The following is an 18,872-nucleotide window of genomic DNA, read 5'->3' as shown; positions in this document are numbered from 1 at the left end:
ACGGAGGGGAATTCCCCCGTATAGGACCTCCTGATGACAAACAAAGCTGGTTGGGCTCCCTCTCTGCAGTCACTCTGTCCGCTTCTGTCCGACATCGCGCTACCCGAGACACGACTGAAAGTGAGAGAACTGTGCGCACCATGGACAGTGAGTAGTGCCGGTCGCTATTTACTTTATATGACAATGATACACACCTGTAGGACGATATACAGGGGTTAAAATCTCCTTTTTAGATTTCTTTTTGGTGAAAACAGAAATACATAATATATATATATAAAATAGATATCAACTCCACAGTTAAACTTGTGTTAGAACTAGAAATTTTAATTGATCTTTTAGTATTTTAGCTTTTTCTTTGATGCAATATCTGACTTATTTTTTTAAGTTAACAAAAGCTGCACTTATTCTGGATCAAATTATATTAGGATCCGTCTTGAAGAGCTTATAAACATACATGTTTTTATGCCCCTTTATTCTAGGGGTTGATCCAACCTTATAAAATATGTTTCCCTTAAATTCAATATTACTTCTTTTATATTACATCCTTTTTTTGCATTCTCAAAGCTAAAACCTACAAGTTGAAAATCTTTCTCTATGTATGTGTGTATATATATATATATATATATATATATATATATATATATATATATATATATATATATATATATATGCAGTATGATTTCACTTCCTCTTTTTTTTTTTTTTTTTTTTTTTACTGGTAGGGTTTGCTTCTTTTAAGAGACTATAATTAACAGAGTTTTTTTATTGCTTAGATTTACAATAAATGCATGTATAAGTTGATTAAATAGGTTTACGCTGCAGGATCAGGTGTATACCTGCTAAACAGGATGCTTTTCTCAATTCATCGTTTTGTTTGTTATGCCCGGTATTTCTCTTTGTTTACTTTATATTTTTGTATGTGCTGGATTTTCTCTTTGTTGAAAGAGTCGCTCAGCTGTCATCTTAAAGCTGCATTTTTAGTACCTTTGTATGATAACTGGAAAACTGTTAAAGATAAAAAAAAAAAAAACTAAATGCTTCCCAGTTCAGTTTTAGTTCCTCTCTCACACAGATGTCACATGAAGTCAGTTTTGTTTTGAGCAGAAGAGTCAGAGATGGCTTTTCTTTTCAAGATGAATGAGGTTTGATTCGTTAGTTAGCTCCGGTTTCTTCATTTGCAGCTGCAAGGAAGCCCATTTGTTCAGTTTAATCATGCAAAATGGTGGTAAAAATGAGTAAATATTTAGGTCCAAAAAGAAAGAAACATACAAATGTTTGAGTTTTTAAAGTAATCTTTCTGATCTTTTATCAGGCTTGTCACAAAAAAAAAAATGCATCTGTCATATCCACTGCGAATTGTGATTCAAACTCTAAAACTGAGCGGCTCAAAGGAATCCATTTTATCATGTGCAGCCATGTGTTTCCTGTTGTGACCTGTTACAGTAATTCTTCAAAGTGAAACACTGAGCTTTGAGTCTAAAATTTAAGTTCAGATCTTAAAATTCAGAACAAAAAAGAAAACACAGAAAACAACGAATTAGTGTCGTTATAACAACACCATTGCATGTGCAATGTGCATGGTTGAATTATTTGGTTTGTTAGTATGTTTTAGTTGTCATGCATTCACTCTCATAGGTTGTTTTTCAGATTATGATGAAGGAAGGATGAGACTGGGGATGATGGGTTTTAATGCAGGGTTCCTATGCTGTCTTAAAGAATATGAATATGTTAGAGTTTCCATAGCATGTCCTCAAAGTAGCTTCCATCCATCTAAGTGTCTAGCCAGTCAATAGTTAGAACCAAAGCTTAAGAAATCTGGAAATTTGGGTTTTGAAAAAAATGTATTTTTTTGAGTAAATAAGGTTAAGTAGAAATAAGGTCAGTTATAATAACTCAAAATAGGACAAAGAAATAATCAGACTCTTTACTCTTCCTGCATTTCAGTGCCTGGGCCACTAATCCAGATCTTCGAGCAGCCCAAGCAGAGGGGAATGCGCTTCAGATACAAATGTGAGGGTCGTTCTGCCGGCAGCATCCCTGGCGAGAAGAGCTCCGACAACAACAGGACTTACCCCAGTCTGCAGGTTAGACGGGAAATCCACCGTTCTGCTTAGAGTTTCCCTAAATTTATGTTTATATTATAGACGGGTTTGAACCTTTTGCATGTTTGTCCATAGATCCAGAACTACTGCGGTAAAGGGAAGGTCCGTGTTTACCTGGTGACAAAGAACGAGCCCTACCGGCCACATCCACACGACCTGGTGGGGAAGGACTGCAAAGACGGATTCTACGAGGCCGAGTTTGGCCCCGACCGCAGAGTGATAGCGTGAGTTCATGTCCAAACTCCTGAGCAGGAGCTTATCATTCATTATCATTCTTCATCAGAACACGGTCACAGATACAGTCCCTTTCTCCTTCATGTAAACAGACCGTCGTATTTTCTCTCTTAAAGCGGGATTTTTTTTCATTAATCGGTTTGAAAAGGCTCAGGGTGTCAAACCAGTGACCACCAAACTGCATCAAAACAAACTTGTTCTGCAGCCTACACACCAAACACACATTTCAACACACACACACACCAAACACACATTTCAACACACACACAGAGCATATTTATCAAACCCATGTCTGTGATGAAGATGGCAATATGGGAATTCCCCAAGTGACATCACTCCCATTGCTTGAGAGAGAGAAAACAAAGTTTATGTGCGAGTACCGTGGCGTGTGTGAGAGTATGAATGAGTCAGGATCTTTTTAGTGCGTGAAATTTGTAAATCCCTCTCAAAGTAATTTATACACACAAAAAAAACAATTTGCAACCTCTGGTCATCCTGTTGTAACGAGTCTAAATCCAAGAAAATATTTGAATGTGAGCGGAATATTTGTCGGAACGTGATACAACCAGACGCGTGGCACAACCGGCGTCACCGCTTTGACTTTTAAACACAAAGGTTTTATTGTGTTGTTTGTTTGTTTTTAAGATATTGCATCACTCAGGTTTCCTAATCATTATGTTATTGACAGTTTCCAGAATCTGGGAATCCAGTGCGTGAGGAGAAGGGAGGTGAAAGATGCCATCCTTCAGAGGATCACTAGAGGAATTAACCCCTTCAATGGTGAGTCCTCTTACTACGTTTTTTGCAGAAATTGTCAATGAAAATGTATATACATTTATCAGGAATATATATTTTCTTATATATTTACTGAAGATTATTTGAAGTAGAAATTCACATATTTGTACCATACAGTAGATGTGTTACCGTTACCACTAATTAAAAATCAGTAAGGTTATGTAGAGTCTTTTATGAGAAGTTTTTTGGCAGGGGGTTTAGGATCAACAGGAAAGAATTCAATTTTTGTAAGACACAAGGAAAGATCTGATCTGCACTCACTCGTCTCATTTAAAGAATCAGAACGCCTTTCTGTGGTCCGGATCTTGTTTTGTCTTAGTAGATTCATTCTGTGGATGACTCATTGACCAAGGTGGAGGAAACACTCTTAAGGAAAGATCCAAAGTTAAACCAACCCACTTTTGTCCAGTTTTTTTTTTTTTTTTTTTTTGTTAGACAAAACATACAGCAAAAATATTTGCAGGAAATTACGAAAAAACCAGCTGAATTTCAAAGTTTATTGGCCAAAAAATAATAACTGCAACCAAATTGAACAGATCAAGGCTTTATCTAGATCAGTCAGGCAAAGCTGTTTTTTTTTTTCTCTTTCGTAGTTATTTTTGTTTTTTGTTTCAGTCAGTCTTCACACGGGTCTGGTAGCAGATAGTTTGAGATTGCAAAAAAAGTCAAAGCAATTAAATGTGTTAAAGGTCAGATCAAAGGATGTTGATGTGCACTACATCAGTTTTGTTTCAAATCTATTTAATGCCCCTGGGTTAATACATTTATATACTAGATAATATATTCCTTTATCCAGATTCATTGGCTGTTGAACTAAAGCTTTTAACCCTTTTTCACGCTGTGCTAAGAGATGCATTATTGTCAAAATAGCCTTTAAAATCACCTTCTTATAGTCAGAACAGAATGAAAAACTTATTTTCTGCTGGAAATAACTGGAAAAAGGTGGTCTCCTCACACAAGAGCCAAAAGCTCCTCCGATTTTAAGATACGGAAAGAGCTTCTGGTTTTAGAAAACAGACCGAAACAGTAAAAGGAATGAGAGCAGCCTATAGTTCAGGCTTAAAGAGAAAGATCTATCAGTTAAAGTTTCACATCTGTTTTTAGCTTTGATTGGCAATGATGTTAATGTTCTATTTTTGATCTTCTCAGAGCAACTTTCAGCATCGAAATGTCATAAAATAATCCTTGGTTGTTAGCTTTGATCAGCTTACAACCAAATTGGCTTTAAACTTGGTTTATTTTTGTTTAGTTTGGTTCAACAAGCTTTAGGATGGTGGGATGTACAAAATTTTTCAAATGTAACTTTTCAGTTTTTTTTCTTTATCTTCATAAATATAGAGGATTGAGTTATATCTACTTCCTGTATTTAACTTATTAAGCTTTGTCTAACTTATTCAGCTTTTTAATCACTCACTTCCACAAATGTGTCTCTATTTGTTTGACAAAGCTGTTATAAATATGAACGTCAGTTTAACTGCCGTTGCAACAGCTCTTTCTAAAATCTGTTTCATAAGATGGTTTGAAGGAACATTTCCTCCCTAGTGCTTTATCTTAACTCTTTAATCTGTTTAATGAAAAGTGAATCTTTTTGCTGTTCTGGTTGTTGCATTTGGTTTTCCTGCTTTTGCTACTGAGTAACGGGTTCAAAACAATTCACAAGAAATGTTTTCAAATGTTGGTTGACCCAGTTCTCAGGCAACTGAGGAGATTTTCCTGCCATCAAGTCGTGAATCCGCTACCTCGCCGCTGCGCTATCTACACTGTAGCCATTTCCTCTATCTGCTTTCATTCTGCGGTCCTCTCATGCAGACTCGCAGAAGTTCTCGTGTACAAACAGGCGTTGAGCTACTTCCCCATTCTTGGTCACAGTTGCTCAATTCAGATCAGTGCAGGAGGCCACGTGAGAGCTGGGAATGCAGGATTCATTAAAAGAGGGAGGGTTAAACTGAGGGGCTTCCCCAGCTCTCAGAGATGAAGATAAATGTCGGGTAGGGAGCTTTACAAGTCTGTAAAACAGCATTAGCAATTGGGAGGGTTGTTTAGACACATATACTTCACATTTTTGTGTCAATCTGGTCCCAAATATCAAATATATGCATAATCAGTTGGACATTCGGCTTCATACCCTGCTGAAATGCACACATTTGTGCCTTTGGTTGGCTCTCTTTGCCTCTGATTCATTGCATCTATGACCTGATGTCTGAAAAACACAGCTCCTAAAACATATGAAACTATGACACATGACTCTCCTGTAATATAAATGAAACCCCTACTCCTGCTAACATTCAACCTCTTTTCCTTTCCCCCCTGACTAATATCGGCAGTTATGATATACGGACATCTCTTTTTGGTTGTGATGGGTTTGAGTGCCAATTATCCATGTAAACAAACATAATTATTCATCTCTTTAGGGTAGAGAAGCAGTAAAATAAACAATTTGTAGTTACAGTTTAGGTCAGTATCAGTATTCATCTCATCATTTGCCTAAATATCATTAATTTTGGACAGTTGTGATAAACTCTTTACTATTATCGTACAAGAGTGAATTGATACAATAAATGACCCAATGTATTTTTAAAACAGGAAGTGGTTGTACAGAATTTTGTTTATCATTTAATCATCTGAAATGTTCATTCAGGTCCAAATGGCTGTAGTTTTCTTCTTTCATAATCCCTTTTCCTACAGTGACCCACTAACATCGGCTGAAAATCAGCCCACCGTGCTTTGCAGTTTGTGCACAAACCTAAATTACATTACTTAAATACATTCTTGGACCTTAGGCACCATTTTCTAAATCATTTAGGTGAACATTTTTAAACCTGTGTGCATGAATTCGACCAATATGCCTGTGCAATACAGCCACAAAGCATGATCCATGTTTTCCAGTTTTGTAAGTTTCAAACTTTGTCGGTTAAAAGAAAATCCAACGGAAATTTTTTATTACTCATTTTTAAACATATCCATAGTTGTATGTTGCGAAAGTATCTCATCGTGGAATAACAATGGTCAAAAAATCCTCTCTCCAGAGACTGATTGTGTCTATTAATTGCTTATGCAAAACATGAAGCTCATATCCAGCATTATGCTTTGCAGCAGCTGAGCCTAACAGGCAGCTGTATGTCAAGACTTGCTACCTAAAGCAGAAGTGATCTGCTTTGAAACTTGGCTGCTTCCTGTGCTGAAAGATATGACGGCCCCCTCCCCTCATGTCCAAAACGCCTGCTTTAAAATCTTTGCTTAGAAAAAAAAAAAAAGTGTTCTCCTGACTTATTGACCCCTTCATTAAAGCAGAAAGACCCACAGCCCCAGATTGCAGATTGGTGATGAATGGATGACACAGGAACTAGTTTGCTTTCATCTTAAATTTATATAAAATTTCCTAGCTTTAACATGGTGAAAATATAATCATTTAACTCCAACTGAGCTCATGTTTTTACCTTTAACTCGTCTATCGTTGCTGGATTAGCCCACCAAGCCACATAAAGCAGCATTTAGTTTTAAATCAATGCTTCTTACCGTTTCAGTAAGCAAAACATGTGACACTGGTGTTCACAAGATGCAGTAATTTGTTTCTGTATTGCTTTTCAAACTCATTGTCATTTCATTGTGGTTGTGTGGTGGTGCACCTGCCGATGTTTACCTCTGTGACATGACAGGAATCGGCCTTGAGGCAAAGTTCTTAGTTATTGAAACGTGGTCATAACCACTGTGGAAAGTAGTTCTACCTTTAAGTGTACAGCTACTGCTGGAGGGCTGTATACACCCATAAGGAGCATGCCTTTTTAACAAAGTTTTAGGTTTTACTGATTGATTTAGTCTTAGGCTATTAAAATAACAATAATAATGATGATGATAACAATAATATAAACACAATAATATAAATTTGTGTTTACATAACACAAATGCTGTGCTGTATAAAGTTTTATTTTTTTGGCATGTTGTTCTTCACTAAGTAAAAAATGACCTTAAGAATGCTCTATCCATTATAAAGCATGGTGAAGGCAGCATTATGCTGTGGGCCTATTTTGGTGCTAATCATGCTGAGGCAAAGTGAATAGAATTAGAGAGGAGGACTGATTTCTTTTCTGATCAACAAAAAGCGCTTTGTATGAGGTGTATTATCTCTGCTCAAAAATGTTCCACTGTGGCATTTGGGTAACAAAGATTAGGCTTGATCTGACAGAGAAACCACGCTGAGGGAATCTGTTCTGCTGTTAATATGGTAGACGAAGGAACCCCACTTTTACTTAAAGACTGCTTTTTTGTCTCAGACTTTTCAAATGCATCTGTCCTTCCCAAAAGGTGTTAATTCATTCAGGTATTTTTTTTTTGTGTTTGCTAATGTTGGATGTAAATCAGGAGGATGATGCAATATTACTACAGTAGGTTAACGCTTAAAACAGGCATGATGCTGTTTCATCATATTTTTCCGTTTTGTTCCTCCTAATGATTTATCACTCCCAGAATGCATACCTATTTGATCGTATTCAGTCAGAAATACTTTCCTTAGGACCTTGTTGTTAAACAGTGAGAGATGCAGCTATGGCATTTATCTTTGTAATGGTTGCTTTAGCCTCAGACACAGAAACATAAAGTTGCATATCCTAAAAGGTGGAGAAATTGTGAGTCATGCAGTGGAGACGCTTTTTGTGGTTGGACTTGGCACCTACCTACTCTTCTTTTTCGTTCTCACACTCTGCTCCCACTGTCACGCTAAACACTTTTGCCCCAAAGCAAATTAACGCCCTCCCTATCCAGCAACCCCCCCAAAACAACACAATCTCCGTACAACTTTTCTGCAAGCTTTCAAGCAACCCAGGAGGTCGGGTAACCGTGGCCCTACTTTCTTCTCCCCCCTACGCACACACCAACTCTTACCACTGCAGCCACCTACGACCCATTTTCCTGCACCTGTCCGTCCGGCGGCTGCCTCGATCAGCGGCGCACTCCACCAACAGTGGTGCAAATGTTTATATCAGCCCAGCTTGTTCCGTCTCCATTTAATTTCTCCCTCCTTCGGTTTCTCCACTGTGTGTATCTGCCACCTACAAACACACAAACCTAGTGACCTGACATAAATCTGAATAGGAGCTGAGCAATTGAAAGGGCTTGTCCAGGAAATAAAGTCAGCAAATAAAGATGCACATGTGCATCTTTGCATTTGAAAAATCTTCAATTTTTCTGAGCACAGCTGATCACCGCTTCTTTTACGTCTTTAGTACATTCATCCCTTCCTTTTAGAGCTAGAAGTAAACAAAACTGTTGGTTCTGTTGACTTTTAGTAAGTTTTAGCTCAGTTATCTGAAGAGGAAAATCCTTTTAACTTGTGCTAAAACACAAATGCTTTAAAATAACATCTTTCAAAATAAAACTTCTAATGCACATGGCACCTTTTTTATTTTGAAGTATCGAAGAACAAGGAAAACAGTAAGTAATTTTTTCCTACAATAAGTGCATTTTTGCCTTGAATTAAGCAGCTAATTGAGACACTTTGCCAATGGAACAAAACAATTAACATTTAAAATAAGAAAAAACAACATTAGTCTCTTATTCCAAGCGCATAACATCTAATAATCTTATTTTAAGACAGTTTTATGGAACATTTTTTGGAACATTTTTGCAGAAAATACTTTACAGATTGCCTGCTCTTCTACTTCATAGTAGATTGCTAGTCTAGTGCATATCGGTGTGTGTCAGCACAATGTCAAGAAGGACATCCTACACCGATGTGAATTGAAAGGCAATTCGTAATCCTAATGAGTCTGGGAAGGGTTTGTACAGTAGGTCATTTCAATTTTTTTTAAAGTAATTCTTCAGTGAGATATATTAGTCTCAGATGGAAAACATTTCAGACACTTTGAACTTGAACTGCAATTGGAGAAAGATGGAAGAGATATGGCTCCTTTGGATGGGTTAAAGTAGAAATGGCTTCTGTCTAAACCAGAAATGGCAGCAGGCCACCTTATCTCAAAGTCATCCATTCCACAGCTGAGCTTAAACAAAACATTAAGCAGATATTCCCCATAATGGCAGCAAATCTACAACCACATCCCTGAAAGATAAAGGAACCATTATGTTACAGCGGACCAGTCAGCATCTAAACCTGTGGTGATGACCCTAATAGTGCTGTGCAGAAAGAAACATCTGCAAACCTTAATAAACTGAAGCAAAACCAAATACCAATAAAGTCAATGTCAATATCAAATTTATTTATATAGCACTTTAAAAACAGGTATAAAACGGCACCAAAGTGCTTTACAGGAAAGATAACAACATCAAATTAACAAAAACAGAATGTGAAACACTGCTTCAATTAAAAGCCGAGGAATAAAAATAAGTTTTAAGAAGCGATTAAAAATGATCCAGGCTGTGGGCGGATTTAATTTGAAGAGGTAATTAGTTCCACAAAATTGGAGCAACAACAGAGAAGGCCCAATCTCCTTTCCTCTTGAGTCGAGTCCGAGGAACTGTCAGTAATAGTTGATTATTGGAGCGTAGACTTCTTGACACAGACTGGAATTTAAAAAGGTCTCTAAGATAAGAAGGAGCTAAACCATTTAAGACTTTATAAGTTAATAAGAGAATCTTAAAATCTATTCGGTAAAAGACAGGCAGCCAATGTAAAGAGACCAGTATATGCCTTTTATGGTCACGCTTCCTGGTTCCAGTAAGAAGTCGAGCCGCTGTGTTCTGGATTGATTGAAGTCGCTGCATCTGTGATTTATCCATGCCTCTATATAATGAATTGCAGTTATCCAACTGGGATGTAATGAAAGCATGGATAAGTCCTTCAAAGTAAAACAAAATAGGATTTAATTTTCGCTAAAATCCGCAGGTGATAAAAACTTGATCTAACAACAGAGCTAACTTGTTTATCTAGCTTTAAACAGCTGTCGAAAGTAAAACCAAGATTTCTAACAGAGGTCTGACAAAACCGAGCTAAAGAACCAAGAATCAGATCTGGATTTGTAGCATGAAGATTCTGACCAAATAATATAACTAGAGTTTTACTTTGATTAAGGTGAAGAAAGCTTTGTTCCATCCAAGATTTGACTTCAGCTAGACAATCTATCAATAGCAGAAGAGATTCATTTTTCCCATTTTGTAGTTTAAGGGGCATATAAATCTGAACATCATATGCAAAAAAATGAAAAGAAACACCAAACTTATGGAAAATCTGACCAAGAGGCATTAAATACAAAATAAACATAATAGGACCTAGAATTGAGCCTTGGGGAACACCTTACTTTAAAGGTTTGGCCTCAGAACAGCATTGGTCAAGATTACCTGAAAAAGTTCTCTTTTCTAAATATGATTTAAACCATTCAAATAAAAGTAATCCAACTACTTTAATTGCTGCAAAACTTAGTTGAACTCGCTGTTGGATCATGGTCGGAATTGAAAGTTGGGGATAGACTGAGAGGTATTGAGTCCGTTATCCTCATGAACTTTTGATCAAAGGTTGAATCTTAACAGCGACCTTAGAAAATATTCATGTGTGACTGTGAGCAGGGAGGCTTGACTGCAAGAATACATTTTAGCAGTTCCTCTTTTTTCTGGTACTGAGGTACTGAGAAAGATGGAGGTCAGCTTTGCACTAAAAAAGGTCCACAGTATTCACTCTGCTAATTGGTAACTCTATTAATGTCGGATAGCTGCAGGAATCTTTAAAACATCTCAACGCTGCAACTTAAAAAGGCGCCATAAAAGACTTTAAAGAAAAAAAAAAGACTTGTCCCACCACTTTCACACACGTCAACAGCCACCGTGGTCACTCGTGCAGGGAGCCTCATCTTTTGCTTTCTGTGTCACACAGACACTTCTTTTCCACTCTGAGGTGACGTTACACGGCGTCACCGTGGTGACAGGTTGTAGGCGGGGATGGCCTTGTCGTGAGCGCAGCAGATAGAAATTGAGAGGTGGAGGAAGATAGAGTAGGCAAATGTGAAAGCCTGATGTGGACGCGTGGGCGTCTCTCAGTGACTGCTCTCCCTTCAAGGTGTGTGTGTGTGTGTTTGTCGAATGTGAGGGCGGTATGTGTGACGCTCGCATGTTGATATGCGTGTCTGTTTGAAGAAGACTGTACAGGCAGAGCAGGGAGAAAAAAGACGCACATTTGAAATTTGGATGACAAACCTGAGGGTTTTTTTTTTTTTTTTTTTTTTTACAGCATACAGTTTATTTGCTGAGTGATGCCTTTGCAATATTTCCCTGTTCCAATATTCTAATATGCTAATATTTTACAAGGTACAAGAAGGATAAATATATTCTTACAACCTAAAACAACAAAACTTTGAAATTCAATATCTAACAAAAAAAAACTTCCATAGGAGGTCTTGGTTTAAAAAAATAATACCAACACTTTACATTTATTTTATTTATTTTTTTACTTAAAATAACCAGCAAATAATATGTTTGAGTTAATGAACAAAAATTGTAGAGTCTTGTTTTTCAACATATATATGCAAGCCCCCCAAGTAAAGGTTTGTCAGCTTCCAGTTTTAAGTTGCAGCTGAAGAAACACAAACAATAAATTATTAGTGCAAGGAAGATTAGAGAGGTTAGTTACTGCCTACTCTTTGTGGCCTTTTGCGATTTTTTTTTTTTTTTTTTCCTAAACAAGACCAGAGCTTGTGGCTTGCTCTCCCCAAAACCTGCAGCTTACTTCCGCAGAGGCTTCAGATTACTTGCTAGTTGCTTTATTGGAATATGCAGGTTATTTTTTTCAGTATTTTTTGCCCAAAAATTATTAAATTTTTTCACTAAAGAAACACTATACATATACTGGTTACTCTCTAGAACTTACCCAAATCTCACAGGTTACTTTGGCTGTTTTAGCTGTGTTTGATGTAACAACATACCGATTACTTTCACAGAATTTACACTGTTGTTTTCTAGACAGTTGTTGGTTATACTAGAAATTTGCAATTTTCTTTTGGGATTTTTTTTTAATAGCCACAACTTACTGTTGGAACATCTCAATATTAAGAGAAAATACACATTTAAAAATGTGTATTTTTAAATGTGTATTTTCTCTTAATATTGAGAAACTGTCCAAACTTGAACTTGTCTTAATTTAAAATGAACTTGCTCAACCTTCAAATTATCTTTAGAAAACATACATGCTACTTTCTAGCAACTAGCTAATTGTTTTAATGAAACTCTTATTTTGTAGTATTTTGTAAATTAAAAAATTGTCCAAAATGTCTATTTCTTTCCTAAAAAATAATATTTTCCTTTTTGTGAAATTATAGGCTACTTTTTAAATTCACTTAAACCTAAAGGAGACTTTCACAGAAAAAAAAAAAGCTGCTTTCTGGTAACTTACCAGCTCCTTCCTCAATGTAACTTTTACTAAACATGCGTTTCATTTTCCGATAACCGGCGGTTTTTCATTGATGTAAATCATAACTTTTAGATTACTTTAAAAAAGCTTTAATTTACAAACTATTTCCTTCAAAGAGCTTATCCATAACTTGTAAGTTTATTCAACTCAATTGGTATGAAATTCAAGGTAGTAACTTGAGGGTTATTTTTACAGATCTTTTTGAAATTTACTGAATTTACAGAGTAGTTCCATGCATAAAATTCTTACATTTTCTATAACTTTTCAAGAGCATACACATTTTTTTTAATAAAAATAGTTACAGCTTACTTTACTGTAGACTTAAGATGACTATTTAAACCTATAGATTAATTTTCAGGAAACCATTTGTTTTCCTGACTGGTACCAAGAAAGGACCGTTTACCTTTATAGAGACTAAATGTTTGAGTGCTTTACTTTTAGAGAGGCACAAACAGTTCGGTTCCTTGGTTTTCATGCATATTATTATTTACTATGCGCGTATATTTTTGGGCTTACACCACTTCTGCCTGTCCATGTGCCCTCAGTGCCAAGGGAGCAGCTGATGCAGACGGAGGAGTATGACCTGAACGTGGTTCGCCTGTGCATCCAGGTTTTCCTGCAAGATGAGCATGGCCACTACACCAGAGCACTCAACCCGATCGTCACAAACCCCATCTATGACAACAGTAAGTTTGGACTTCATCAAACATACCATAATCGCATCACACTAGATGGTTAGAAGGTATTAACAATAGGTCAAAAAGAATCATGTATTTACTTTAAGCTAAGTCTGAACCTTTTTACACTGAGGGTTTAAATTAATAGGTGAGACTGATGTAACTTTAAGGCCATATATATTTATGTCTAACACTGTTGTTCATATGCTGTTGCCCTCTAAATTTACGATTTGGTTATAGAAAGGTGAAAACACTGAGACTTGCTAGAAACGGCACCTCAAGTGTTTGTCTTAAAACCTGTGTGCTTCTGTCCAGTCTATTTTTTTACCAACACGGTTTCACATACAGAAAGAGGAAGTTCTTCATGCACACCAACCCTCAAACAACACAGTTACCATAGAGCACTTCCTCTTCTGAAAGCAGACATCAGACATGTGACCTAACTCGCTTGTACCTCAGCTGTAAACGTTCTGTTTTTACCTCAAAGTAGAGGCACCTATTTAAGCAGTTATATTGGCTACTGCGAAGTCAAGTAGAAATATTAACTAATAAATAGGTCCACAAATAACCCTTCTGTCCATGATACATTTTCTTGCATGTTAATATTTATTTTATGAAATCAGGAGCCCCGAACACAGCTGAGCTGAGGATTTGTCGGGTCAACAGGAACAGTGGAAGTGTTAAAGGAGGTGATGAGATCTTCCTGCTGTGTGACAAAGTACAAAAAGGTACAAACATTCACTGGTCTGAATATCCGCTTTTTATTTATCAAATCCGTTTGTATGTGTTTTTATTGTTTCTCTTCTAATTTGCATATTTTTCTCTACATGCATCTCTCAAATCTAATCATTCATCTCGCTTTTCATTCCTATTTGTGCCCATCTCTTTGCATTTGGCACTAGTTTTCAGTAGCAATACATAACAGTCTGAACTTACCAGTTGCTCTTCTGAACTAAAAAGTTAGTTTCATAGATTTTTGTTTTAAGCAACTATAGAGTTATATTCCATAAATGTACAAGTTACTTTAGATTAACTTACTAGTTGTTTTCAGAAACTTGCAGTTTTCTTTACTGGTTGTTTATTATCAGTTACTTTCTGGGAATCTAGTTTTTTTTAACCATGAACTTGCAGGTTACCTCATGGAAAAGCAGATTACTAGTTTTTGTGATAATGGGATATTTACTAAAACTGAACTATCACCTAGTTGTAAGTTGCAAGTTGCCTTGAACCTTCCAGCACATTCCCTCTAACTTTCTAGAAGCACCGTAATTACTTTTGTAGAACATAGTATGAAAGTAAAGATTACAATCACAAAGTCTGTATTTTGCCTTCCAAAACTTAACTGAAATGTACAAGTTAGTTTAAAAGAACACACTTTTTGCTAACCTAAGGGTTAGTTCTAAAAGATATCCCAAAATGAAAACCTACATTAAAAAAAGAAGCAACTTGAGGGTTGCTTTCCAGGAACTTGCAGGTTACTTTCTAGAAACTTAATAGCTACTTTCCTGAGCTTAACCCAAATTTCTATCACTGATATTGCGTTAAGATTAAAACTCGAAAACTCTGGTTAATTTCTGAGAATTAAATTTTACTTTTTAAATATATATTCATGAATTTATTGGCTATTTTCTGAATGTATCTGGAGCTTAGATAATTTTGACAGAAGTTGTCAGAATAGCTTATTTTCTGACTTTCCTAGAACCTGCTGGTTAGCTTTAGAGAACCAACCACCTGGATGCAAGAACTTAGAAAGAATTTACAGGTTACCCTGATAGAACTACAGATTGCTTTTAGGAAAGTTCCAGAAATTTAGCTTTACATGTTGTAAAAGGAACTAATCTATTATGTATTGCTACTATCATCTCATTATCTCATCAACCCATCGTCTTCCCTCCCGACAGATGACATTGAGGTGAGATTCTTCTCATCTAATGGATGGGAGGCCAGAGGTTCTTTTTCCCAGGCTGACGTTCATCGTCAAGTGGCGATTGTGTTCAAGACTCCGCAGTACTTTAACACCAACATAACCGAGTCGGTGACTGTGCAGATGCAGTTGCGCCGACCCTCGGATCAGGAAGTGAGTGAACCGATGGATTTCAGATATCTCCCTGAAAACAAAGGTAAGCACCAATCCCTGAAAAGAAACCCACAGTTATTTTGCCATATGAAGGCGCCTGTTAAACTAGGGCCCTTTGTTTAATAAAGCATTCTGTCTTCTTGATAGATCCTTACGGCTACAATGAGAAAAAACGCAAAATTGAGGACTTGTTTAGGAGATCTGGATTTACAGGTATAAAAACTAATTCTGTACATCAAGTGCAACCCATCTGGAAAAAGTACACTACAGACTGTATGCATTTTTAATTGTTCACTCACAGTTTCTCTGTAATCTTTAGGTGGTTCTATAACTGGTCTTGCAATGGGCAGGCCAAAGGCCGTGCCAGTTAGTGGAATGCCTCACATGAGAAAAGGTAAAAAAGTTTTATCTTAAACTCCATATCTTGTTAATGGAAATATAAAATCAGCAAAATCAGAGTTCTGTGTGATGCTGCACTGCTTCTGTACTAAAATCTATCTTTCCTTTTAATCAGACCATAACAGCATGTACATGAGGCAACAGCCCCATACGATGCAACAACAGACCGCATTATTCAACCCATCCTTCCAACGGGCAGATCAGTCCACCAGTGCCATGATGACATCCCAGGCTCATAATTTACCACTTGGGAGTTCATGGGCTAACCACAACCCCACCATCTCAATGGACACGGTCACCATAAACCCATCAGGATCAATGAGCAACTACCCGAACAGCAGCAGGCAGCACCAGTCGAACCATGGATCTGGATACACCCAGAAACTGGATCACACAAGCTGTGAAAACAACGCCCTCCCGCAGCTCTCCATCGGGGATTTGCAGTGTCTGGATACAGGTACTCAGGCAAATGTGATGAACCCGCAAGAGTCTCAGCCAATGTTCCAGCAACAGCATCAAAGAGAGGATCTTAACTCTGACACCCAGAACCAAATGGCCAACCAGAACCAAGGTATTCAGAATATGTGGCAAGGCTTTAGTACCATCCATACAGTCCACAATAACGGCAACAACTTCAGTGGATCAGGACCTGGAGGTGGGCCCCAGGGCTTTGGCTCCCTCTCCTTCCTGGACACGTCGTCAGGGGATGATTTCATCAAGAACATTGTTGGAGGGACTAGTTTCCAGTGTAAGCAGGAGCCCCAGGTCTCTGTTGGACAAGATGGAAGCAGCACTCTAATGCAGTCCCAGAGAGAGAGCCATGGAAATACTTACACCAACCTGCTCCCTCGTCCCATGAGCAACGGTGCCAATATGGATCACAGACGGCAAGATGTCAGTGGCATCACACAGCCTCTTACAAATCTCCAGATGCCCTTTGGGAGCAACAGCGTCACCCAAGAGGGCCACTATGCAAATCTGGCTGACTGGTTTAAATCTTCGACGAGTAAATAAGATTGAAATAATTTGGTATCAAGAGATTTTCCAAAGCCAGAGTTTTTTTGCAAAGCATTTTTTGCGAAGCCCGTGAGGCTCGTCTGGCATCAGCTTGGGTTGTTACAGAAGCTGTTAGATGACCAGCCTTCGCAGCCAGTTTGGCATAGAGCCAGACATTACTTTAAAATTACACAGTTTATCGTTATGGAAGAGCTTTTCAGCAAATCATGCTAGATATTAGGTCGACTTCAATTTTAGATATTTTCCTTTGAACTGATCTAGCTTACAGCAAGCGGAATTTTCAAATTTAGATGATTAGCAATGCTGGAGAGGATGCAGAACTGGGTCTCTGCAGTTTGTCATCGGCTCTTGCTTCCAGCTGCTGGTGTTTTGGGAACGTGTTAGCATAGGCGGGCTAGCATGACTTAAGATGGTTTTTGTAAGATACGAAAATATAAACGGACTAACCGTTCTTTACACTGTATTGGTGAGCTGGTCTAACAGCCTTCAAGCCAAAGTCAAATGTTTGAAGAAGTGAATGTACTTTCTTTCTTTTTTTTCCTGTCTTAAGCGAAGTTGAACTTTTGTAAGCATATCAAGTGCTAAATGATATGTGGAATTTTTTTAAGTTTATATTATATATATATGTAAATATAAATAATATCTCTTAATTTCTTTGGATGTTACTGAAAGTACATTGATGCTGGTTTATATATTTTTTATTGCAGAGCATTGCTGTTAGGTGCACTCTGTCCATACAGGTTAGCCACATTTGAGAGTAAAAGCAGTAATTGTACTGAAACACTCAAGAACTGGCAAGGTACTGAAATTTCCATTGAGGAAATGGAGGAAGGCACAGTCAGTGGTGTCTCTTCTTTGTAATGACTATGTCATATCAGTGATTGCATGTGTTATTCAGAGTTCTCAGAGCATTTCTAACATGTGTTTTTCTACTTTCAAATGCCACTTGTATGTTTCATTGTTTTGGTTTATTCGGTTGAATGTTTTAGTGATGTTTCCTGAAGGCATCCTGTTTATGATAATTGTGACCAATGGGATGTTGCTTTCTTTCTTGCTGCCTTACAGTGGGTTTTGGGGGCTTAATTGGAAGCATCTATTTTGATGAACACTGTCAAAGATTTGATCATTAACTGATTTGTGGTTTTGTAAACTTTAATTTCTTAATAAATGATAAATTTGTATTTTTACATCTTTTGTTATTTTTACATGTACCCAGTCATTTTTCAAAACCTTACTAGGTTAAATCTACCCTTAATACGGCTTTCATGCAGCCATCATTTATTAAGCAAAGAGGAAGCCAAAAAAAAAAACTAGAAAATAAGTACAGATGGTCTTTTTAACCATATGGGAAAAAGTAGCAGTTATATATTTTAGTTTAATCTCAACTGGATTACCTGTAGGAAATAATACATGTTTAGTCAGTTAGGGAGCCAAGAGAGAGATCAGCAATGATCTTAGCCAAGTGTTGTTCACTGTCAGATTTTTTTAGATTCTTGTTTTTATGGTCATTTACACTGAAAAACATTTAGACATACTGTAACTTAGATAATCAAACTTCCATTTAATGGATGCCCCATTAAATTGATCTCAATATCAAGCTATCCATAGGTCAGAGAAATACAAAAACAAACCACCCAAAAGTTTGCATTTTAACTCTATACAGAATTAAGCCTTTAACAGCCTTGTCCAACTCCAGCCTGCATTTTCCTATTAAAATGATCAATTATTTGGTTGACCAGACTGTTAAAGGATAACCAGTAATCCTTTGGACCAATGAGATCAAATTACAAATGTGTGGCAACAGTTTGCAGTAAATATAATATAGCATATCCTCTCAAGCGACTCATGCTGACTGTCGAGCACGATAGTGGAAGGGTGGTGAAATGGGCTGTCTTGCAACAACAGGAACTGAACGCATTTCAGCTGTTGACTAAATTTGTATTTCTAATAAGTAATATGAAAAATAATGCAGGATCATTCTTTATATATATATATATATATATATATTGGGTCATTGAAATCTGCCCTGTTTGCTGTTGTGCTTACGGACCTGTACAGTGATGACAATAAACAAAGTATTTGAGCAGTACAATTTTCTGCTAAATCCAAATAGGAGCAGCACAGGTTTTAATTATTTGATTTAAACAATTATACAGACTATAAAGTTTACTTTGATTGTATGTGGCTCCTTACCTTTGGGGATGTTGCCAAGTCCGGAGCTCTAC

General features: G+C 37.1%; 1 protein-coding gene across 1 annotated transcript; it reads left to right on the top strand.

Moving 5' to 3' along the window:
• Positions 1-37: 37 nt before the first annotated feature.
• Positions 38-17,805, top strand: rel (v-rel avian reticuloendotheliosis viral oncogene homolog). Its single transcript, XM_015369950.1, has 10 exons — positions 38-147; positions 1,945-2,084; positions 2,178-2,326; positions 3,025-3,116; positions 13,023-13,163; positions 13,778-13,882; positions 15,056-15,274; positions 15,379-15,444; positions 15,551-15,625; positions 15,746-17,805. The coding sequence occupies exons 1-10, from the start codon at positions 141-143 to the stop codon at positions 16,642-16,644; spliced, it is 1,893 nt and encodes a 630-aa protein (XP_015225436.1). The 5' UTR covers positions 38-140; the 3' UTR covers positions 16,645-17,805.
• The last annotated feature ends 1,067 nt before the right edge of the window (positions 17,806-18,872 follow it).

The sequence above is a fragment of the Cyprinodon variegatus genome, unplaced genomic scaffold (genome assembly GCF_000732505.1).
Source record: "Cyprinodon variegatus isolate N-32 unplaced genomic scaffold, C_variegatus-1.0 Scaffold40, whole genome shotgun sequence".
NCBI lineage: Eukaryota > Metazoa > Chordata > Actinopteri > Cyprinodontiformes > Cyprinodontidae > Cyprinodon > Cyprinodon variegatus.
This window is presented reverse-complemented; position numbering and strand designations above follow the sequence as displayed.

What these genes read in the sequence shown, in the direction of transcription:
- rel (XM_015369950.1), top strand. An exon ending in ATATCTCCCTGAAAACAAAG is followed by an intron (nt 15,275 to 15,378) that starts GTAAGCACCAAT and finishes TCTTCTTGATAG; the next exon opens with ATCCTTACGGCTACAATGAG. An exon ending in AATGCCTCACATGAGAAAAG is followed by an intron (nt 15,626 to 15,745) that starts GTAAAAAAGTTT and finishes CCTTTTAATCAG; the next exon opens with ACCATAACAGCATGTACATG.